The sequence below is a fragment of the Oryctolagus cuniculus genome, chromosome 20 (genome assembly GCF_964237555.1).
Source record: "Oryctolagus cuniculus chromosome 20, mOryCun1.1, whole genome shotgun sequence".
Classification (NCBI taxonomy): Eukaryota; Metazoa; Chordata; class Mammalia; order Lagomorpha; family Leporidae; genus Oryctolagus; species Oryctolagus cuniculus.
In genome coordinates, this window is record NC_091451.1 from 26,699,062 (window position 1) to 26,724,390 (window position 25,329).

At 42.4% G+C, this 25,329-nt stretch overlaps 1 protein-coding gene across 22 annotated transcripts in view; it reads right to left on the minus strand.

The window, feature by feature from the left end:
• CEP128 (centrosomal protein 128) overlaps window positions 1–25,329 on the minus strand; it is a 475,965-nt gene that overhangs the window by 388,749 nt on the left and 61,887 nt on the right. For 14 of the 22 annotated variants that reach the window (XM_070065330.1, XM_070065327.1, XM_070065329.1 and 11 more), the window contains 2 exons: window positions 24,365–24,437; window positions 5,805–5,921 (listed from right to left, as the gene is read on the minus strand). In XM_070065330.1, coding sequence (XP_069921431.1) covers window positions 5,805–5,921; window positions 24,365–24,437 — 190 coding nt within the window. Of the gene's footprint in view, window positions 1–5,804; window positions 5,922–20,767; window positions 21,138–24,364; window positions 24,438–24,992; window positions 25,092–25,329 lie in introns of those variants that run through there. The other 8 variants (XM_070065336.1, XM_070065337.1, XM_070065338.1 and 5 more) reach the window with 3 other exon arrangements.

The window sequence follows — 25,329 nt, forward strand, 5'->3', positions numbered from 1 at the left end:
TCTATTAAGATTCTAGTTCTTGGCCGGCGCTGTGGCTCAATAGGCTAATCCTCCGCCTGTGGCGCCAGCACACCTGGTTCTAGTCCCGGTCGGGGCGCCGGATTCTGTCCCGGTTGCCCCTCTTCCAGGCCAGCTCTCTGCTGTGGCTAGGGAGTGCAGTGGAGGATGGCCCAAGTCCTTGGGCTCTACACCCGCATGGGAGACCAGGAGAAGCACCTGGCACTTGGCTTCGGATCAGCGCGGTGCGCCGGCCACAGCACGCCAGCCTCAGCAGCCATTGTGGGGTGAACCAATGGCAAAGGAAGACCTTTCTCTCTGTCTCTCTCTCTCTCACTGTCCACTCTGCCTGTCAAAAAAAAAAAAAAAAATTCTAGTTCTTTACCTACCTGCCCCACTGACCTTCCCCTGAAGTGTCTTTCAATTTTAAGGTACCAACATCACCCTAGGTCAAGCATGACATATTATTGATGGGGATCAACATGAGAACTAACAACATAGTATACTATGAAGTGCTCCGAAAAGCACAAATATTGAAACACCATTAGCTCATGTTTTTCATTTTAAGTTAACGCAACTGAAGACAAAATAACATTCAATGTACATGAAATAGGCAGTGTAAAAAAAAAAACAGTAATTCTCAAGATCTAGAAAATTTTATCTAAGCTTTTAACATGAAATTTGAATTTGCAAAAAGTTTTGACTTGTGCTTACACTGTGAAAACTTCTTTCCTGACACCAGCTCACACCATCCCTACCTCCCATCCCCACACGATTTAATCAAAGTTATGTTCTCCCAAGCAACTGATCGAAAGCAGTTTGTAATACGATAATGTGCCCTATGTTAAACAAATGTTCTATGGTTTGCCTAACAGTTCAACATGTAAAGGCTAATGGTTATACACTTAATAATATTTCAATCTTATCAGTAAAAGTTCAAAGTATTAGAACAATTGATGCTGACACTGAGCAAGTGCTGTCTGATAACCCAGAGTCTTGTCTTCATCTCAAGGAAGAATTCAAGAACAAGTTAGACAATCACAAGCAGCAAATATTTTATTGGGAAAGTATATACTCCACAATCAGAGTGAAGGCTCACTTAGCAGGAAATGCTCTGAACTGTGCGGAACTCTATCAAGGTTGTTTAATGAAAGGGGAGGTACATTCTAATAAAGAGAAGGAACATTCTTTTTGGGAAGTAGATTGGATTTCCCAGAATCTACCTATTGCCCCTTTTTGCTCCTTACACGGTCTGATGTTACCTGTAATTGTGCCTTGTAGGTATGTCATTTAGCATACTAATGTAATGCAAGAAGAATATAGTAAGTTAGACGTGGCCCCCTACACTGATATAAATCTGGTCCAGACAAGGAAGCTGTCTTCAGAGCTAGAGTAACCAAATTCATATTCTATAGGCCTGGAGATAATGGGAACTACCGCCAGGTGGCTCCACTGCTCCCCCTGCCTCCATGTCTCACAACCACACAAAATTAAAAAGATATGAAAATAATGTTATTGCACAACTAATAAAATACTCACCTTTCCTAAAGAAGAGACTTCTACTGGGATATATATATGTATATAAAATTATATATATATATATAACTATATATACATTTATAAATGGGTTTTACATATATAATTATGTGAAGGTCAGTGAAGGTTCTTACTAAGTAAAGGAAATCTGGTATTAATGTGCCTTCAGTAGCACCTGAGCAGTTGAGACTCAAAAAAGAAAATAGATCGCAGGGTAAGATGGCCTTTTTTCCTCATAGCAGAAGAAACAGAAAACAGTAAACAATTTCTTAAATATTCTGCAAAAGAAAAGGAGAGTAGCTTTCCCTCAACTGATTTCTAGTTATCCATTTCCATGATTGTCCATTAAATGGGAATAAAGTTCCCAGGAGCTAAGAATATCATTAGGTCACTAAAAAGCAACAGGTTTTAACCAACACCAAAAATTGCCTCCCTATAACATGACATTATGTCCAGAAATGTCTGATTTCCTGAAAGTTTTAATGAATATTCCTAATCTTTAGCAACTTTTAAGTGTCCTAATTTTCACTTACATTGAAATTACACAATATAAAGAGTCAGAAAAGCATGGTGACTACGACTCCTGGCCCATTTTCTCATCTATAGATTCAATATCTCATTATAGCAAGAGAAAAAAATCAATTACTATTATCATGCAGTATAGGAACTGCCAAAGTATTTTTAATATCAAAAAAATCAAAGTGCTGTCTCTACTTAAACATGACCTTTCCGGAACAGTCTATGCTATTTAACTTTGAAGCAGGAAAGTATATCAGCCTAAATTAACCTTTTTGCAGTTTCCACTGCATGGTTTATAATCTAAAATCAACTTTTAAAAACATAGGGGTGGCCGGCGCCATGGCTCAATAGACTAATCCTCCACCTGCGGCGCCAGCACCCTGGGTTCTAATCCCCGTCGGGGCGCCGGATTCTGTCCCAGTTGCCCCTCTTCCAGTCCAACTCTCTGCTATGGCCCGGGAGTGCAGTGGACCCTGCACCAGCATGGGAGACCAGGAGAAGCACCTGGCTCCTGCCTTCCAATCAGCGCGGTGAGCCAGCCACAGCAGCCATTGTGGGGGTGAACCAACAGAAAAGGAAGACCTTTCTCTCTGTCTCTGTCTCTCTCTCTCACTGTCCACTCTGCCTGTCAAACACACACACACACACACACACAAACAAAAAAAATATAGGAGACTGGTGCTGTGGTGTAGCGGGACAAACCGCCACCTGCAGTCCCAGCATCCCATATGTGTGCTGGTTCGAGTCCTGGCTGTTCCACTTCCAATCAAGCTCTCTGCTATGGCCTGAGAAAGCAGTACAAGATGGCCCAAGTTCTTGGGCATGGGAGATCTGGAAGAAGCTCCTGGCTCCTGGCTTCGGATCGGTGCAGCTCTGACTGTTGCAGCCAACTGGGGAGTGAACCAGCGGATGGAGGACCTCTCTCTTTCTCTCCCTCTCCCTCCCTCCCTTCCTCTCTCCCTCCCTCTCTCTCTCTCTCTCTCTCTCTCTCTCTGTAACTGACTTTCAAATAAATAAATAAATCTTTAAAAATATATATAGGTCACTGCTTATATTAAAGTGACAAAATAGGGCCGGCATTGTAGCGCATTAGGTTAATCCTCCACCTGCAGCACCAGCACCCAGGTTATAGTCCTGGCTGCTCCACTTCTGATCCAGCTCTCTGCTATGGCCTGGATAGCAATAGAAGATGGCCCAAGTCCTTGGGCCCCTGCACCCGTGTGGGAGACCCAGAATAAGCTCCTAACTCCTAGCTTTGGATCAGCACAGCTCCAGTTGTTGCAGCCATTTGGAGAGTGAGCCAATGTTCGGAAGACCTTTCTCTCTGTCTCTCCCTCTCACTGCCAAATAAATAAAATCTTTTTTTTTTTTTTTTTTTTTTTTTTTGACAGGCAGAGTGGACAGTGAGAGAGAGAGACAGAGAGAAAGGTCTTCCTTTGCCGTTGGTTCACCCTCCAGTGGCCGCCGCGGCCGGCGCACCGCGCTGATCCGATGGCAGGAGCCAGGAGCCAGGTGCTTTTCCTGGTCTCCCATGGGGTGCAGGGCCCAAGCACCTGGGCCATCCTCCACTGCACTCCCTGGCCACAGCAGAGGGCTGGCCTGGAAGAGGGGCAACCGGGACAGAATCCGGCGCCCCGACCGGGACTAGAACCCGGTGTGCCGGCGCCGCTAGGCGGAGGATTAGCCTAGTGAGCCGCGGCGCCGGCCCAATAAATAAAATCTTTAAAAAAAAAAGTGGTAAAATATGAAATTAAACATTTCTTATCAATAGTATTCCTCTACTGGATCCTGTATCTACTGTCTGAGATGGAATTCCTAATCACAGCTCAAGCTTTTAGTCAAACTGACAATTACAATGCAAATACTCAGGCTCTGGTTTCTCAAGAACAGGGGTGGGAAGCAATCTTCCTCTCTTTGTAATTTTGTGCATTCTGCAAGGAGCAAAGAAAATAAGTACAGAAAATTTCTCTAATTTTCTCTTGCAAAAAAGAAAATTGTCTCTTCAGTACTATTCTTATGCTCACCAGACACAATTTGCTTTGAGAACAAATATATAAAAATCAAGGTTAAGGGGGAAAAAGGATACCCAGAGGCTGTATCTAATTATTCAACAAAGTATCCACTTGAAAGTAATTACCAGCCAGCGCCGAGGCTCACTAGGCTAATCCTCCGCCTTGTGGCGCTGGCACACCGGGTTCTAGTCCTGGTCGGGGCGCCAAATTCTGTCCCGGTTGCCCCTCTTCCAGGCCAGCTCTCTGCTGTGGCCCGGGAGTGCAGTGGAGGATGGCCCAAGTGCTTGGGCCCTGCACCCCATGGGAGACCAGGATGAGTACCTGGCTCCTGCCTTCGGATCAGCGCGGTGAGCGGGCCACAGCGCACCGGCTGCGGAGGCCATTGGAGGGTGAACCAATGGCAAAGGAAGACCTTTCTCTCTCTCTCTCTGTCCACTCTGCCTGTCCAAAAAAAAAAAAAAAAAAAAAAAAAGAAAGTAATTGCCAGCTAACAAGGGTATGTTTCCTTTTGTGAAACAGAAAAAAAATGAAATTTTAGAAATTAAAAAAGATTTTTCTATCAGCTTTCACTGTAATTTCAGGGCTGTAATTTTTTATATAAATTTCAATTGGCAATATCTCCTATTGTTAAAAAAATCTATCAATCAATAAAGATGAATGATATGCGAGCACATAAATATATTTTCAGAATTTTTAGGAAAAGCATTTTGTGACAAAAAATATTCTCCATTTCTTTTTAATCTTTTGGTTTTCTTGCTTCTAATTGTTGTAGTTCATATATAGATCTAAAAATATTAAAAGGGAATTTCAACAAATTTTCTAAAATGACAGTAACAAATCTTAAATTTAATAAAATAAGAATCTTTGAGTCCGTGTCAACACAAAAAAGAAGAAAGTACTTCTTTACAGAAGGACTCTGTAAATGAGAAGGATTTTTCTTAAATCACCTTTGGCACCAACTTTAGTAGTAATTGTTTCAGACAAGAATCAGTAATAGATACTAAAATTAGAGGGTGAAACAATGATAAAAACCAGGGTATTTTCAAGTCTCAAAAAGTCTCCCCATAAAACAAATAATTAAAATGGAATAGTACTAACTTTATACTGGAGGAACCTGGCAGGTAACACAAAAAATGTTCAGTTTTCAACAGTACAATAACAAATGGACCTACCTTCTGATCTGATACTGTATTAGTCAGTTTTTGATACTAAAACTAAAATATCTGAGAAATGTTCCTTAGGAAGTAAGGAGGTTTATTTCAGCTTATAGCTTTTGTGGTTCCCAGTCAAAATCAGGAAGTGTAGTTCAACAAAAATTCAGTTACAAAAATAGTCAGTGAGCCATAATTTGAGGACCCCTGGTTTAATTTGTGTGCAGAAAAATTAATTGGAGCAATTATACCTGTATTTAACATTTTCTGAACACATACCAGACACTATGTTAAGCACTGTAGTGGCATTAACTCACACCAATCTGATTAGATAGACAATACTGTTACCTCCATTTTCCAGAGTACTCAGAGAAGTTAGAGAATTTGTCCAGGTGAAACAGAGGGCAAAAATGTCAAACCAGGAGGATCTGATTATGTACACTGAATTATAACAAATTTTCTATACTTTTTCTCACCAGGGTTGAATTATTATTACATGCAACAACTATGGAATTATAACCATATTGACAAAGGCTAAACGACTATCCAAGTTAAATATCTATGTTCCAAAAAAGCATTTTTCACAAACCTCCTGTAGCTGCAAGGACATAAGACCCAGTTGATCCTGACGCCTTTCCACCAGCTCTCTTTCTGTGCGCATCTCTCTTTCTATTTCCCGAAGCCTCCGCTCCACCCGATCTGAAACCTTAATTGGAATAAAGGAAAACAATGACATTATCCAGCCAGGAAAAGACTAAACTAAGGAGATATTTTAAGCCAAATATGCCACTACCTAAAGCATTTAACACTGACTTATCTGTACAGACCTTTCTTATGAGACTTAAAACAGCTGACAGAAATTAGTTAAAAGTTAACAAAAGAAAGTAATCATTAGTCTCCAAATAATCCATTCCTGGGTCCCAATGATAGCCTCCAACTTTTAAAACCACAATATTATAATTTGATAGTTCAGAGATAAACATAATACACTAGCAAAAAATGCCATCTGGTGAGACAGCAGGAAAATAACAATTTTGTCAACAACTGTGCTTATTACCTAAAAAATGTTAAACTAGGGGAGCAGAGGGTGCTGTTGTAGCGCAGGAAGCTCCTGCTAATGAGTCCAGCACCCCATATCAGTCCACGAGTTTGAGTCTCAGCTGCTCCACTTCCAATCAGGTTTTCTGCTAATGTGCCTGAGAAGACAAGGGAATGATGGTCCAAGAACTTGGGCCTCTGCTACCCATGATCCAGGATGGAGGTCCTGAATCCGGGCTTCGGCCTGACCCAGTCATGGCTGCTGTGGCCATTTGGGAAGTAATCCAGTAGATGAAAATTTCCCTTTCTCTTTCATTCTACCTTTCAAATAAATAAATAAATCTTTTAAAAATGCTCTATCTACGTAATTATTTTTCATTTTTGTTATCCATGAACATTACCTGCCTAAGAAGATGTTGATATTGATGTCAAGCAAATAACTGAAAGGGCTTTTTATTAAATTATCTTTTCTACTTGATCTGCTAAAAATAAATAAGCTGTAAAAGATCAAAAACTAAAGTCAAACTGAAGAATGTTTAATTGACACCCTAAAATAAACATGAAAAATTCTGTCAAGATTTTCCTTACTAAAAGTTGTGCAAATTCAAACACATTTCATATATACATTATTATAACAACCCCTAAATATAATTTATACTATGCAACAATGTATATATTTGGAACAGAAGCACACAGAATAGAGAACATTTTGCATTCATTTAAAAGAAGCAATGAACCATAGCCCTGTTGTATAAGAATTTTTGCTACCAATTTCTGTGTTTGACAGTCAAGAAAGGTGCAGGTCAGGAGGGACCTTATTGGGAAATGTTCTAAACTAGATTATGGTGAAAGATGCAAAAATTTACTATAGAGTTTACTAGTAAATTTACTAAAAATCACTGAATTGTACATCTAAAACAGATGAATTTCACAGTAATTTATAGCTTAAATTATTTTTAGAAAGATTAAATAAACATGTTCAATTAGTCAATAAAGGATGAGCAAAAGCGGTCTATGAAAAATTTAGCTTACGGGGCCTGTTCTATGGTGTAGTAGGTGAAGCTTTTGCCTGCAGCACCAGCATCCCAGATGGGCACCCTGGCTGCTTCTGATCCAATCCAGCTCTCTGCTATGGGAAGGCAGTAGAGGACGGCCCAAGTGCTTGGGCTCCTGCACAGGAGTGGGAGACCTGGAGGAAGCTCCTGGCTCCTGGCTTCGGAACAGCCCACCTCTGGCAGTTGTGGCCCTATGAGGAGTGAACTAGTGGATGGTAGACCTTTCTCTCTGTCTCTCCCTCTCTGTCTGTAACTCTACCTCTCAAACAAAATCTTTCAAAAAAAATTTGTATTTACTAAGACTCGTAAGTCTTACATAGATATCCTCTAGTGCTTAAAATTAATAAAGATATTTACTATAATATCCAGTATTTTCTCAGAAACTTGAAATATTCTTTAAGCAACAAGCTCCTAATTCACCCTGGTAATCAACCTTAATTCCTTAGCTAACTTACTATTTGCATCAAAAAATGAATATAGCACCTGCTATCACAAAAAACAATATTGAATGCTAAGAAAAAGCCACCAATCCATTTCATTTTTTTAATATTTATTTATTCATTTGAAAGTCAGAGTTACAGAGAAGCAGAGACAGAGAGGGAGAGAGAGAGGTCTTCCATCTGCTGGTTCACTCCCCAAATGGCCAAAACAGCTGGAGCTACACTGATTCGAAGTCAGGAGCCAGGAGCTTCTTCTGGGTCTCCCATGTGATGTGGGGACCCAAGGACTTGGGCCATCTTGTACTGCCTTCCCAGGCCATAGCAGAGAGCTGGATTGGAAGTGGAACATCCAGGACTCGAACCAGAGCCCATGTGGTGTGCCAGCACTGCAGGCAGCGGCCTCACTCACTACGCCACAGTGTCAACCCCTCCATTTAATTTTTACCAAGTCAAAAATACCTTTCTAATGTCTACTATTATCATATATTATAATGTCTACTATTTTAAAAACAGAGTGGCAAGCATTTGGCAGAGCTGTTAAGACCTCTTGAGATGACTGCATCCAATATCAAAGTGCAAAGGTCTGAATCCCAACTCTGCTCCCAATTGCAGCTTCTTACTCATGTGCACCTTAGGAGGCAGCAGGTAATGGCTCAAGTTGTTGGGTCCCTGCCACCCACACGGGAGACCAACATTGAGTTCTAGTCACCTGACTTCAGCCTGGACCAGTCTTGGTTGATGTGGGCATTTGGGGAATACACCAACAGATGGAAGATTTCCCTTTGTTTCTGTCTCTCTCTTTCAAATAAATAAAAAATATAAATAAATAAGCAAAAATAACAAGCACTGGAGAGGATATGGAGAAACGAACCCTGGAGCACTGCTGATGTGTGGGGAGCAACCCAGACTGGACTAAGTTACTGGAATTAAGACTTATTCTATGCATCTGCTCTCCCACAATATGGCGCTGAGAGAGGGGAAAACAGCTTCTACGCAGCTGCCTCTTGCCAACTTGAGTGATGACCTCCAGGAGCTGATCCTGCTCCTGATTGGAGGAGAGCAGCGTACTCGGCGTGTGGGCAGCCGAGTTGGGATTGGCGGAGGAGGACTATAAAAGAGGAGAGAGACGGCATGCACCAGGAACATCTAGGGGGAACATCTATCTGAAGGAACACCTGTGCAGCCCCCGAGAGAGCCGGCCGGCGGTGTGCCGCTCCCCCGCGGAAGTGGGGAATGTGGCTAGGGGGAACCGCCCTTCCACAGAGCTGGAAGGGTCGGTAGCCAACCCGGGAAGAACCAGCAGCAAACCCGGGGAGGGCCGAGCAGACAAAAGAACAGCGCAGGGTCCCGTGTCGTTCCTCAAGAGGGGGAGCGACATAATGGTGCCGTGACTCGGATAGGAAACCTAAGAGGGAAGAAACGGGAAGAAGTGGAAAATACCGGAGAGAGAGACTAGCAAAGAGCCTAGGGAAAAGCCAGACAGAAAAGGTGCCAGAAGAAGCTATCGAAAGCCTAGGCATAGACTCGGATACGGACTGCGGGAAAGAAGTTAGGATTTAAAGTGAAAGCAAGAAGAAACTTAGACTCAGATACGGACTGCAGGTTGAAAGTGAAAGTGAAACCTAGAAGAAACTTAGACTTGGATACGGACTGTGGGGAGAGGCCAGGAGAAATGAGGGAGGAATATTGTTGGAAAAAAACTTAGGGAAACATACTGGGTAGAGAAAAATGTTAGGGAAATTGAAGCCGCGGGGGCAGGCTGAGGCGGAGACGGAAGCCATCTTGGAATTCTTCAAGTCAGCCTGGGGAGCAAAAGGCAGAGACGTGGGCCGCCAGGTTGGAATTCGCCAGGTTAGTCCGGGGAACTTGGACTGAATGCCGGTGGTGGCGGAAACGTGAGCCGCCGCGTGCAGAGAGAGCACAGGGCGTGAATATATAGGGAACGCGGGGCTGGCGCGAGGCCGTGGTTCGGGCGCGAAGGGCGTGGAGACCGCGGAGTGTGCGCGCGAAGCCAAGCCGCGCAGAGCCGGGAGCCCGCCGCAGGGCGGGCGCCGGGAAGCCGCGCAGATGAGAGAAGCGCGGGCTGAAGCGGCTCAGAGCCGGGAAGCCACCGAGAAGCAGCCTCGGGGCGGGCGCCGGGAAGCCGCAGGGATAAGAGAAACAGAAGTTTAGAAGTAAAATGAGAGAAATAGGAATGCTGGTAGATAGAAGTAAAATAGGAGAATTAGGAATGCCCGGAGATAGAGAAATAGAGAAAAGTAAGGCCTCCCCACAGCATGGCAGTGAGAGAGCTTGGATTCGGTCTGCCTGATTAAGACGATAAGTACCTGTGGGCGGCTGCAGGTCACCGAAGACAGGCACAAATTAACACCAATAAGTCTCCCCACAATACGGCAATGAGAAGGCTTGGATTCGGTTTGCCTGATAGGGCTTGTAAGCACCTGCAGGCAGTTCTAGCAGAGCAGAGCATGAGCTGCAGGGCACCGAACACAGGCACGCATCAGCGCCTAAAAACCTCCTCACAACATGGCAAAGAGAGGACCCGGATTCGGTTTGCCTGATTGATAGGACTTGTAAGCACCTGTGGGCAACTCTAGCAAGCAGAGCAGAGTGTGTGCCGCGGGGCACCGAAGACAGGCGCATATCAACGCCAAAAATAAAAAGAAAGGGGGATTTGTGGGGAGCAACCCGGACTAGACTGTTACTGGAATTAAGACTTATTCTATACATCTGCTCTCCCACAATATGGTGCTGAGAAGGGAGAAACAGCTTCTACGCAGCTGCCTCCAGTTCAACCAATAAACTGTAGGACCTGCTCCTGATTGGAGGAGAGCAGCGTACTCGGCGTGTGGGTAGCAGAGTTGGGATTGGTGGAAGAGGACTATAAAGGAGGAGACACCATGCACCAGGAACATCTAAGAGGAACATCTATCTGAAGGAACACCTGTGCAGCCCCCGAGAGAGCCGGCCGGTAGTGTGCCGCTCCCCCGCGGAAGTGGGGAAAGTGGCTAGGGGGAACCGCCCTTCCACGGAGGAGGTGGAAGGGTCGGTAGCCAACCCGGGAAGAACCAGCAGCAAACCCGGGGAGGGCCGAGCAGACAAAAGAACAGCGCAGGGTCCCGTGTCGTTCCTCCATGAAGAGGGGGAGCGACATAATGGTGCCGTGACTCGGATATGAAGCCTAGGCAGGGTTTAGTGTCGTTCCTCCATGAAGACGGGGAGCAACACTGATGGAAATGGAAAATGGGGCAGCCACTACGGAAAACCATTTTTTTGTGGATGAGAACCAAGATCCACTCTCAGCAAATTTCTAGTACACAATGCAACATTATTAACTACAGTCACCAAGCCGTACATTAGATATCCTGAACTTATCTATCCTACATAACTGACTCTTCATTCCCTGTGACCTACATCTCTCCACTTTCCTCATCACCCAAACTCCCCCTGCCCAGAAACCACCTTTCTATTCTTTTATGAGACCTTTTTTTAGATATCACATGTAAGTGAAATCATGCAGTATGTATCTTTTTGCCCTTGTCTCTTTCACTTAGCATCATGTCCTCCAGGTTCATCCATGTTGTTACAGGTGACTGGATTTCCTTCTTAAGGCTGAATAACAGTCTACAGCATATGAATGTACTTTAAAAAGTTCAGGGAAAGATAAAGTTAAAATATGTTTAGTTTTATGCAAAAAGAACATTTTTTAAATCCATGGTTCTTTTGGGGCTGGCGCTGTGGCATAGCAGGTAAAGTGCTGGTATCCCATATGGGTGTTGGTCTGCATCCCAGCTGCAACACTTCCGATCCAGCTCTCTGCTATGGCCTGGGAAAGCAGTAGAAAATGGCCCAAGAACTTGGGCCCCTGCATCCACGTGGGAGACCCAGAAGAAGCTCCAGGCTCCTGGCTTCAGATTGGCACAGCTCCAACCATTGCAACCAGCTGGGGAGTGAACCAGTGGAGAAAGACCTCTATCTCTCTGCCTATCCTCTCTGTGTAACTCTTTCACATAAAATAAATAAATATCTTTTTACAAATCCATGGTTTTTTTCATAATAGGCATTTTCCAGGAACTTCTGCAGACTCCTCATATTTCTACAATTTCTTTTAAACTTTTAGGGGTCAACAAATGCAGATACTGATTTCATTTTGAGATACTGATTTCATTTCCTTTGGACATGTGTACACCCAGAAGTGGGATTGCTGGATCATAAATTAGTTCCATTTTTAATTTTGATAGAAATGTTTGCGTTATGCAGCTTCTGACACAGGTTCCAATGATCCCCACTTTCTGGTACTCATGTACTTTCTATATACCCTACCTCTGAATGCTGGATGGAGCTAGAAATTTCTGATAAAGAGAAATCAAAGCAAAAGTAACAGGATTAGGTTACAAGAATGACTCCAACTTGCTAGCATTTGCTCATTTGCATGATCTGATAAAGCATACTATCATGGTTTCAAATCCTCCACAGAGATATCATTTGTCAAAGAAAAGGAGAGGTCTCTGAACAACAGGTCATGACAAACTGATTTTTCAAGTCCAATGACACATAAAGAAATGGATCCTAACCACAATCGCATGATGATTCAGGGAGCAGATCCAATTCAGTAGGTCCAGGGGAAGACTGCAGTGAGAAAACCATGGCCACCGGTGCCCACTAAGCCACATCTGGACTCCTAATCCCCTGCAAGTGCCAGATAATAACCGGTGTTTTAGGCTAGCAAGTTTGGGTAAACACACTGCAAAGCGACAGATAACTAATACAATGTTTTTACCCATTTTCAAATAAACACTAATCCAAAGAATAAGCTGGAGAGTCTGATAAAGAAATAACGTGTATTTTCTCCACTGCATCCAAAAAATTTCCAACTATTCCATAGAAATTTATCCTTCAACTCAAAACACTACAATTTACATGAGTAATAGGAATCTCTATAATTCAATGATAGAGGACCACATCTTTTGTTTTTAAAGATTTATTTTACTTATTTCAAAGGCAGATGTAGACAGAGAAAGACAGTATATATAGAGAGATCTTTGTTCTACTTGTTCACTGCCCAGATTGCTGCCAAAGCCAGGGCTGGACCAGGCTGAAGCCAGGAGCTTCTTTGGGATCTCTCCCCTAGGTGGCAGGTGCACTTGGACTGTTTTCTGTTGCTTTCTCAGGCACAGTAGCAGGGAGCTTGATTCGAAGTGGAGCAGCCAGAACTCAAATGGGCATCCATATGGGATGTTGCCATTGCAGGTGGCGGCTTTACCCATTACAACACAATGCTGGCCCCAATAACCACATCTTTACTTCCAGCCCTGCCATGTACTGGCCTTCTGAATAGCCTTCTAAATGAAGCACACATTATTTGAGCTATTCAAGTAATTTAAATTCTGTAGAAATAAATATCATCATCTATAAAATGAGAACGATGGAATTTGCCCTGTTAGGCGTACAGACTGGTGTGGTGTAAAAGTACACCAGTACTGAGAGGAAAAATACAAATGAAGCATCTGTGTTCTGACACAGAGGGTTAAACTGCTAGCAATGTCAGCATCTCATATTAGAGCACCAGTTCAAGTTCCAGCTGCTCTGCTTCCAATCCAACTTCCTGCTAAGGCACCTAGGAAGGCAGCAAAAGAGGCCCAACTATAGGGGACCCTGCCACACGTGTGGGAGACAAGGACAGGTTCCAGGCTCCTGGCTTTGGCCTGGACCAGCCCCAGCCATTATAGCCATTTGGGGAATAAACCAGCAGACTTCTTTCTCTCTGTGTTTAGCTTTTCTCTTTATCACTCTGCCTTTAAAACAAAATAAACAAATATATCTGTGTGTGTGTATACATATAAATATGCACACACAAACACAAATAAATGATGAGGCAGAAAATAAGAGCTGTTCTACAGCATCTGTGTTTCCCATCTCCTTTCCTCTCTACTAAGAGAATTTATTGCTAGACAAGTAGCTGTCAAATACGAACAATACATTTTCTCCTCAGCTGCTAGGTGGCCATGTGATTAAATTCTGACAAATGGGGTATGTGTTTAAGTGTCAGGTGACAACTTCAAGAAACAAAAACACATCACAATAAATAGCATATGGGCATATTTTGTTTCCTTACTCAACTCTTTGTCCATTCTGCTATCCAGACACTGCCATCATACATCATGAAGTTGAGACCATAAGAGTAGAAAAAAACAGCACGAGAGAAAAAGCCAGAGTCCCTAATACACTGCTAATCAATAAATGGAGAATTTCAGGGAACTTGTAACGCCAGACTGAGATTTTTCCACAAGAGAGAAATACCTTTTATTGTCCCAAAAGTCACGGTTATTTGGAATTTTCTGTCATTCATGGTTGAAACCAATCTTAACTCATAGAAAGAGTAAGCAGTTAGTGAACTGCAAAATGCTAAGCAAGTACAACATCTAAATCTCAAATCTCAAAAATATATTAATTTTAAAAGGCAAATACATAGAGCCATACATTTAGTATGGTACATGGTATAAATTACATGACTGAAAAGGGGAGGCAGGAAAGTCCTATTAAGGGGTGAATTTCACTGGTGACCTAAATGACAAGAGAGATCATCACACAAAAACTAAACAAAAGAAAACAAGTTTAAAAATCCTAATGCAGTGGCTGTCACTGTGGCACAGTGGGTAAAGCCGTTACCTATAGTGCCAGCATCCTATATGGGCGCCAGTTTGAGTCCTGGCTGCTCCATTTCCAATCCAGCTCTCTGCTATGCCCCAGGAAAGCACTGGAAGTCAGGCCAAGTCTTGGGACCCTGCACCCACATGGGAGACCTATAGGATGCTCCCGGTTCCTGGCTTTGGATTGGCGCAGCTCCAGCAGTTGCAGCCATCTAGGGAGTGAACCAATGGGTGGAAGACTGCCCTCCTCTCTCTGCCTCTGCCTCTCTGACTAAAAAGTAAATAAATGAAATCTTAGGGGAAAAAAAAAAGATCCTAATGTAGAAATGAATTTGGCAAATCAAGGAATATAGAGAATTCCAGAGAATATATCACCATTAACCATGGTAAAGGAATATGGAGAGGCAGCCCAGGTAGGATTTTTTTTTAAAAGCTGAAACATAATTCAGTATGATGATAATTTTTGAAAATAACTTGGCTACCATGAAAAGCACAGATGGGGCAAGTAGAAGAGTAGAAAGGCCAATGCCATGGAGGCCACTACAGGGAATCACTGAGAAATAATACTGGCTGAACTTAAGTATTAGAAGGTAGTCGGCATTTGGCATAGTTGGTAAGACATAGCTTGGAATGCTCTCATCCCTTATCAGTGTGCCTGAGTTAGAGCCCCAGCTCCATTCTCAATTCCAGCTTCTTGATAATGCACACTGCAGCAGTAGGTGATGGCTCAAGTAGCTGGGTACCCACCACTCATATGAGAGACTGGGTTCCAGGATCCTGACTTCATCCCAAACAGAAGCCACTACAGGCATTTAGAGAGTGAATCAGTGGGTAGGAGATCTCCATCTGTCTGACTCTTTCTGTTTCTCTGCCTCTCAAATAAATCAATATTTTTTATAAAAAAAAAAAAGTATGAGAAGCAGTAAAAATTTCAGAAATTAAGAGGACATTCTGTAAAGGACTGGAAGTATGGTGTGTAGGAAAGGATCCAGGGTAACTGTAGGTGATTAGCCTGAGCCAGTGGATAGAAGTGATGCCATTTCCTAGGACAGGGAAGATCGAAGTGAGAGTAAGTAAAAACAGTGCTGAAGAATGATCTGGCCTCCAATGATGACATATCATAGACATATATCTTTGGAGTGATGCTATAACTCCCAGTAAGAATTATTTTAAGGAATTCATTTATTAAAACTTCTTTATTTTTCTGTCTCTAAAACCTAAGGGCCAACATTATGACACAGCAGTAAAGCCACTGCCTGCAATCCTGGCATCCCATATGGGTGCAGGTTTGAGTCCCAGCTGCTCCTCTCCAATCTAGCTCCCATCTAATTAACCTAGGAAAGCAGCAGCAGATGACCCAAGTGCTTGGGCCCCTGCACCCACTTGGGAAATCCAGCCTGGCCCGGCCCAGCCCTGACCGTTGTAGCCATTTAAGGAGTGAACCCGCAGATGGAAGTTCTCTCTGTCTCTCCTTTTCCCTGTGACTCTGCTTTCAAATAAATAAAATAACTCTTAAAAAAAAAAAAGAGTAAAAAGGTGTTCAACATTAAAAAAAAAACCTAAGAGAAAAACATAAATATGTAATTCAATATAAAAGAATTCATTTTATCTGAATCCTTTATCATTTATATTATTAGGACATCAAAACATCCTAAATCTCCATACTGTTATAAAACAGCAAATTTATAGATAAATAAAAATTATAATGGCTTTCAAATATATTACATTTAATGAAAGAAGCTGAAACAAACAAAAGCAAAAACATTCTTCTCATGAGATTGTATTATGGATTTTCAACATCTTAATACCTCAACATCTTTAACTATATGAATATCTGAGGTTTAAAATTCATTTAAGTGTATTTTATATATTCCGTTATTTTAATCTACACAATAACTATGTTATCCTAAATGTGCTATTGAGAAAACTATAGAATTAATAAATGCTTCTAAAAACAGCATTCTTGTATTTTTATTTTTAATAACCTGTCTATAGAAAAATAAAATAGACTATTTTCTCCACAAATAATCAAACTTAATATGCAGTCATATCACACTCAACTGGGTAAAATCTAGACAACCAATGAACTGAAATTTTCCCTAAGGCATGTAGCCGACACAATACTAATTGTTTATCACAAGTGTTAAAAATATTTATGACATCATGCTATGAATAGTAACTTTGCCTTCCAAAGGGCAATTTTAAACAAACAAAAAATTATGATTCACAAAGAATTAACAAATCAGATTTTGGCATGTGTGACAGCAACCAATACTTTTTGTCTCTCAAAGAAAAATGTGCTCCATAAGCTTTCATGATATATTTTAGTCACTGAGACCAACATGCACGATAAACAATTGTAGCGTCAGAACAAGACATGGTAAACATGACTGACAGCAGGTACCAATACAAAGTGAAACTGGGAGGAGACCGTGGCAGTCACTTATTTTTACTTTATGCATTTGTAATTTGAAAGTTTTCCATAGCAAATGAGCACAAGATTGGTAATTTCATTTCAACTTAAATCTGGAGGAGGGGAACAGCTGCTGCCTCTGAAAAGCTTAACACACAAATAACAAACCACATCTTTCCTCTCAACATGCTAGCATGAATTCAGAAATACAACACAATATGTCAAACAGTTATAAAATGTAAATGTTGAATTCAATTGCAATAAATGAGTCACAAATCTGTATTAAGCCTTATATTCACTAGAAGCAAACATCATGTGGCCTTCACAAAACCTTGTAAACTTAAACAATATTGCTTTTAAATTTTGCATTACACAACTGTTTCTTTAAAAAAAAAAAAAAAAGATTCATTTTATTTATTTGAAAGAGTTAGAGAGAGAGGTAGAGCCAGAGAGAGAGAGAGAGAGAGAGAGGTCTTGCATCCGCTGGTTCATTTCCCAGATGACATCAACAGCCAGAGCAGAGCTGATCCAAAGTTAGGAGCTAGGAACTTCTTCCAGGTCTCTTTCATGGGGGCAGGGGCCCAAGGACTTCAGCCATCTTCTACTGCTTTCCCAGGCTATAGCAGAGAGCTGGATCGGAAGTGGAGCAGCCAAGACTCGGGATGCCAGCACTACAGACTGGGCTTTACCCCACTGAGCCACAGTGCTGGCCCTAAGACAACTGTTTTTTTGTTTGTTTTTTAATTTATTTGACAGTGAGAGAGAGAGAGACAGAGAGAAAGGTCTTCCTTCTGTTGGTTCACCCCCTAAATGGCCACTATGGCCGGAACTACACCGATCCAAAGCCAGGAGGCAGGTGCTTCCTCCTGGTCTCCCATGTGGGCGCAGGGCACAAGCACTTGGGCCCTCCTCCACTGCCCTCCCTGGCCACAGCAGAGAGCCGGAGTGGAAGAGGAGTAACCAGGACTAGAACCTAATGCACATATGGGATGCAGTGCCACAGGCAGAGGATTAACCAAGTGAGCCATGGCGCCGGGCCCCGACAAATGTTCTTAATCAGTTCTACCTACAAATTCACTCATGGGGTATTATGAGACAACCGTACTTAGACAACAAATTATCAAAAACACAAAACAAGCTGTATCAGAACAACTTGCTGAGAGGAAATGGCACACAAACAATTCAACCAAGTGCACAACTTGGTGTGTACAATATTCTGGGTTTAGACAATATAAAAGGTTGTGCCCTAATCAACTGGGTACACTGGACAGTTGGTTTAACAGGCAAACTGTATTGAGCAACTGTACCAATCAGTTGAAAAGCAGTGAATATGGTATCTAGTCAGTCAATCACAGCTTTATCTGATGTGGACTAAATCTTGATGTATGGCAATAATCTTATGAAAGAGTTTGGCTTCCTTTGAATTCAGCTAACTGCTTTTTGCTCAGTGGTTACACTTTAAACACACAGTAAACTATAGAATATATATAAGATAAAACTTGGTAGTTTTATTTGCTATGTGAAAAAAAGTCAAATGAAATAACTTCATTATTAGTTCTCTTGTCACATAGTAAAAAGTGAAACTTAACAAAATGTGATGTGTATTAAGCAAATTATTATCAAGTCATAAATTCAAATCAACAAAACTATCTAGCAATTTCAAAAAAAATAGCATGACAATATAGCCAGATGTGAATATCACTCACTCAGGTCTAGAAAGAGCTCAGCAGAATACTAGGGACAACAAAGTTTGGACCAAAGCGCTTTTACAATAATATTCACAAGTTGTATATTGATCTAACAAGCAAATCAAACTTTTACAGTGAAAAATTTAGTTACATGCCAGCACAGTGGCACAGAGGATTAAGCAGCTGCTTACAATGCTGGCATACTGTATCAGAATGTTAGTTTGAGTCCCAGCTACTACGCTTCCAATCCAGCTTCCTGCTAATGTGCCGGGAAAGGCATATGGGACATCAGAATAGAGTTCTTGGCTCCTAGCTTCACTCTGGCCCAGCCTTGAATGTTGCAGCCACTTAAAGAATAAACCTGTGAGGCCGGCGGCACGGCTCACTAGGCTAATCCTCCGCCTTGCGGCGCCGGCACACCGGGTTCTATTCCCAGTCAGAGCGCCGGATTCTGTCCCGGTTGCCCCTCTTCCAGGCCAGCTCTTTGCTGTGGCCAGGGAGTGCAGTGGAGGATGGCCCATGTCCTTGGGCCCTGCACCCCATGGGAGACCAGGAGAAGCACCTGGCTCCTGGCTTCGGATCAGCACGGTGCGCTGGCCGCGGCAGCCATTAGAGGGTGAACCAACGGCCAAGGAAGACCTTTCTCTCTGTCTCGCTCTCTCACTGTCCACTCTGTCAAAAAATAAAAAAATAAAAGAATAAACCTGTGAATGGAAGATTCTCTCTCCCTCCCTCCCTCCCTCCCTGTGTGTGTGTGTTTGTGTGTGTGTGTCTCATACTCCCCCTTCTTTCCTTCTCTCTCTCCCTTTTCCCTCCTCTTTCTCTGCCTTCCAAATAAATAAAATAAATCATAAGAAAGCTTAGCTAAATTGTGTGCATTAATAATAGCAAATATAGTAACAGAATCTAATACATACAAAAAAATCCAGGAAGTTTCACTTCCAAAAATGGCAGCCTAGATAATTCAGATAAAATAGACAAGTATTTTAAATAAAAATGTATTTTAAGGCACAAGAAAGCTAAAAAAAAAAAAAGGTATAAGGACATATGAGAATAAAATACTGGAAAAGAAACAAACTTTGAGAGGTTGGTCTGTCTATCGGAATCCATTAACAGCCCTAGTTCAAACCAAGGACTCAAACACTGAGAAGTTCAAGTTTTTAGAGAATGTGGGGTTAAAGGCAAAAATTTTGGAGTTTAGAACCTTTCAAGGAAAGGAACCCTGGTTAACCATCTTCCTCCCTAGCAGCCTTTGGACTAGAATCCTAAAGGGCCAGCAGTTAAGTGTAAGCCAGAAATATTTAAATAGTTCAACCCTTAAAATATCTCAACAAAACAATAAAATAATCCAAGATTGCTATTAGCCCTCGTATATAACAATAAGCAAATACACATAGGTACTTAAAGTATTTCTGAAAAATGAAATCTAAAAATGGGTTTAGAGAACGATGCTGTGGCGCAGCAGTTAAAGCCACCACCTGCAATGCCGGCATCCCATATGGGCGGAGTTCGAGTCCCAGCTGCAACACTTGCGATCCAGCTCTCTGCTATGGCCTGGGAAAGCAGTAGAAGATGGCCCAAGCCCTTAGGCCCCTGAACCCGCAAGGGAGACCAAGAAAGAGCTCCTGGATCTTGGCTTCAGATAGACACAGCTCCGGCCGTTGCAGCCAACTGAGAAGTGAACCAGCAGGTGGAAGACCTCTCTCTCTGTCTATGCCTCTCCTCTCTCTGTGTAACTCTTTCAAATAAATAAATAAATATTTTTTAAAAAAATGGGTTTATATTGCTGTAAAAAAAAAATCTGAAATATAAACATTTTTGGAATACACATTTCCATTTACTTTCCATAGACCCCTTGTATAAGTGGATGTTTACACCAAAAAAAACATATTTTAATTTTCTGTGAACTTCTTGAAATACCCTCTTATGTATTCTAATAAATAGTAATATCCTAGACCCCTATCAGAGTAGCCACAACCCATTACACTTTCTAGTATCCAGGTGGCATAGTACTCAATCCCCAGGGGTCCAGGGGCTCCCCTGACCCATATGCCAACACTTTTTGAAGCTGAGCAGGCACAGCATCTCACACTGCATGGAATCAGAACTTTGGCTGAGCTGTGCCACCCTGCCTACCAGACCAAACAGTCACAGGACCACATTTAACTGAAACTAAACAAAACTCCCTGTGTTATTCTATTTTCCATAGCTATCACAAAATATCTCAAACTGGGTAATATGTAAAGAAAAGAGATTTATTTAGCTCACAATTTTGGAGGTTCAAGAGCATGGTGCCAACATCTCTGCTGTAATGAGGGTCTCACAGTGATGGCATCACAATGGCAGGAGCATATGCAAGTAAGACAGGACAGGAAGCCAGAGAGTGGGAAGGGGCCAGCCTTGCTCTTTCATAAAAACACTTAATGAGAACTAGCCAGGGTCCCAAAACAACTACCCTAAACCCTTCCCAGGGCAGTATTTCCAATGACCTATCAACCTCCCATCAGGCTCCACCTCTTAAAGGTCCCCTCACCTCTTAACATCATCACAATGGGGAAGAATGTACCTTTGGAGGATTAAGCACATCCAAACTTAGTACTTCCTCAGTCTAAGGTGCTGAGGAATCACAACTGTCCAAGGACTGAAATCACCGCTGCACTACTCCTCACCCTACAGGGCTCAAGTAACAGCAGCATTTTGCCACTCCTAGGTCCTTGCTGCTAGAGCACCTGATCTTACAGGGCCTGGGCCACTGTCATGTACCACCATCCTAGTGTCTGCAGTCATCATTGCCTGGCACCTCATTCCCTGGAGTCCAAGCCACCACTGTTTCTGTTGGCTCTGGGTCACAAAAATACAACTGTGAGGGGCTAGAATTGGGGTGCAGCAGGTAAGCTGCCTCCTGTGAGTCAGCATCCCGTGTGGGCACTGGTTCAAGTCTTGACTGCACCACTTCTGATCCAGCTCTCTGCTAATGCTCCCGGGAAAGCAGCAGAAGATGGCCCAAGGGCTTGGGTCCCTGCCACCCACGTGGGAGATCTGAATGGAGTTCCAGGCCCCTGCCTTCAATCTGTCCTGGCCCCAGCACTGCAGACATTTGAGGAATGAGTCAGTGGATGAAAGATATTATCTCCCCCCCCTCTTAATGCCCCTCTAACTCTTTCAACTAAATAAACCTTAAAAAAAAATGTAGCTGTGCCCAGCTCTCTAAGGCCCCAGCCTCCGAAGTACCCTTACCTCCCCTGAGCTATGAGAGTGCCCAGTCCTTTTCCCCACAGTGAGAATCAAAGCTACATCCCAAGTCCCCTGGGCCTGAACTGCTGCAATGTGTCTCAGGGAATCAGAGAAGATCTCAGCTTATTAGGATAATTGCATTCAATTGTGGCTTGGAAATTGAAACTCTGCCTCAAGTTTCTGATGCTACATAGGATTTGCAAGATCCTGAGCTAAGGAACCTGGCTCCATAATCACTTCAAGCATCTGTGCATGCATCCTAGTGCCTCTGTAGCTGCCTGTGATCCATATCAGATCCAACAACAAGAGAGATTCCCTCCAGCATACACTTCTCACTGTGGTAAGAACAAGAGGATCTCCAAAGCCTCCCTCTAATAATCTACATAGCTACCATCAACATCACAAATTCCAGTAGCCTAGGCTGCTGAGGCAAATGTAACATTGATACCGTTGATCACAGCTGAAACTGGAACTACATCACTGCACCCACACAGAATCAAAGCTGCCACATCCAGCCCTTCCAGCATCCTCAGGCTAGTCTCAGGTAAAAGTCTTCTAGGACAGCTCACGAAACATAAAAATGCAAGGAAACATGACACTGTCAAAGGAACATAACATTTCTCCAGTAGCTAAACCAGTGAAAGAGAAATCTGGGAATTTCCTGAAAAAGCTTTCAAAACAATGATTGTAAAGAAATTCAGCAAGATGCAAAAGAATACAAATAGATAATTCAATGAAATCAGGAAAACAATTTGTGATCTGTGAAATAAAACAGATATGTAATGAAGAACTAAATATAAATAATGGAATTGAAAAATTCAACAAGTGAATTTTAATATACAATTAAGAACTTCAATAGCAGACTTTATCAAGCAAAAGAAGGGATCTATGAACTTGAAGATAAATCTTATGAAATGATTCAATAATATGAGAGAGTGAAAAAGGGTAAAGGTAGCCAGTGGGAATCATGGAACACCATGAAGCAAACAAGTGGGGTTTTTTTAAGATTTATTTTATTTATTTGATAGGCAGAGTTAATAAAGACAGATGGAAAGACAGAGGAGAGGGTGCCGGTTCTAGTCCCAGCTGCTCCACTTCCAACCCAGCTCTCTGCTATGGCCTGGGAAAGCAGTGGAAGATGACCCAAGACCTTGGGCCCCTGCACCCGCATAGGAGACCTGGAAGAAGCTCCTGGCTCCCAGCTTTGGATCGGCGCAGTTCCAGCCATTGCGCCCAACTAAGGAGTGAACTGGCAGATGGAAGACCTCTTTGTCTATGCCTCTCCTTCTCTGTGTGTGTATGTAACTCTTTCAAATAAAATAAATAAATCTTCAGGAAAAAAAAAAAAAGGGAGAGAGAGAAAGAGATCTTTCATTTGCCAGTTCACTTCCCATTTGTCTATTTGGCCAGGGCTGGGCCAGGCCAAAGCCAGGAACTAGAAATTCTGTCTGGATCTCCATCTACATGGGCCATCTTCCGCTGCTTTTCTAGGCACATTAGCAGGGAGCTGGAAAGGCAGTGGAGCAGCAAGAATTCCAATCAATACTCCAAAAAGAGATGCCAGCATCGCAGGCAAGGCTTAACCAGCTGCATGACAATGCTGGCCACAACAAACATTTACACTATGTGAGTTCCAGAAAGAAAAGAGACGTGGAAAACAGGGGCAAAAAACTTATTTAATGAAATAGTTGTTAAAATCTGAAGATTTAGGAGAAGGACTGTGCCGATCTGAAGCCAGGAGCCAGGTGTTTCCTCCTGGTCCCCTCTGCAGGTGCAGGGCCCAAGGACCTGGGCCATCCTTGACTGCACTCCCGGGTCACAGCAGAGAGCTGGACTGGAAGAGGAGCAACAGGGACAGAACCGGCACCCCAACCGGGACTAGAACCCGGGGTGCTGGCCCTGCAGGCAGAGAATTAGGCTAGTGAGCCGCGGCACCGGCCTTATTGTGCTTTAAGATAAGCCTCAAGGCGACTACAACACAAAAAACTACAACAGATACACAAAAAATTTGAAATTCATGCATACAAGGTCTGCAAAACGCATATTATCAAAAAAGTAAGAAAGTTTCCACCAAAATAAACTTTTAATTATACTTTTCATACCACTGTTATACTTCCAACTTTAATATACAAAATTCGTGGACATTTTATAAGAGATTCAGAAACATACAAAAACATATTTTTATTTTTTTATTTGACAGGTAGAGTTATAATCAGTGAGAGAGACAGACAAGAGAGAAAGGTCTTCTTTCTGTTGGTTCACTCCCCAAGTGGCTGCCACAGCCAGCACTGCACCAATCTGAAGCCAGGAGCCAGGTGCTTCTTCCTGGTCTCCTATGTGGGTGCAGGGGCCAAACACTTGGGCCATCCTCCACTGCCCTCCTGGGCCACAGCAGAGAGCTGGACTGGAAGAGGAGCAACCGGGACTAGAACCCGGTGCCCATATGGGATGCCGATGCCACAGGTGGAGGACTAACAAACTGAGCCATGGAGCCGGCCCCAAGAACATATTTTTAAACACACATACATCACCAGAGGTTAAACTCTAAAAGCTTCATCATGATTATAACCAGCCCCGCACCCTCCCACCATCTCCATACAAAATACAACTTTTTATAAACACAATTCTTACCACTTCTTGTTTCTGGGCTTCATTAAGTTTTTCGGTCAATTCTTCCAAAACCCTTTTTGTTTCGGCATCTGACCTAAGCAAACAAAGAAAATGCTTTTAACTTGGATAACTGAAAAAATCCACAAAACTGATGAAATTTGCAATGTAACATTCATATATCACTGTTTTGCAATGGTTCTCAAATGTAAACATGTAAACACCTAGAGGGCTTATTAAAACAGATCACTGGAACCCATTCTCCAAATTTCTGAAGCAGTAAATCTGGGATGAAGCCCAAGAATGTGCCTCTCTACACAATCCCAGGTGATAATAACGCAGTAATTTTAAGGATCAAACTTTGAGAATCACTGTACTAGAACATAATCTTCAATCAACAAGCATGCTGCACTATTTCCATTTCCTATTTAGAAGAAAGAAAAGAAGGAAAAGGAAAGACAAAATTCTTCACCTCATACTCTCGATCTTGCAATTCATAATCAAATTAGATCAGAGTGTGATACACAAACTTCCTCCTCACTAACTTAGCCCCCACTATCACTTTTTCTCATCAAATGAGTAACACGCATAACAAAGAGTACAGAAAGACTGAAAAGAAAAGAAAAAGCCTTTCTCACTCACACTTCCTTACCTCTTGTTGCAGTGCCTACTGGCAACCATGGACATTCTTGTTCTTAATTCTTTTGCTGGTTACCTTCATCATCTTCAACTCTATGCATTTTTTATTGACCTATTTTGAAATATTTAACGCATTCACATTCCTTTCCAATTCTGGATAAATTTATTACTATTTTTAGTTCTTCCATTGGTTACCTATGTAATTTTATGTATATATACATGGATGGTTTTTTCCTCATATTCTACCAAGCTCACATTTTCATCAGCTCACAAATGCTGAAATAATAAGTGCTTTTGTTTTTTCTAGAGTTTTTCCCTAATTCAGCCTTATTTGGGCCTTATACGCATTG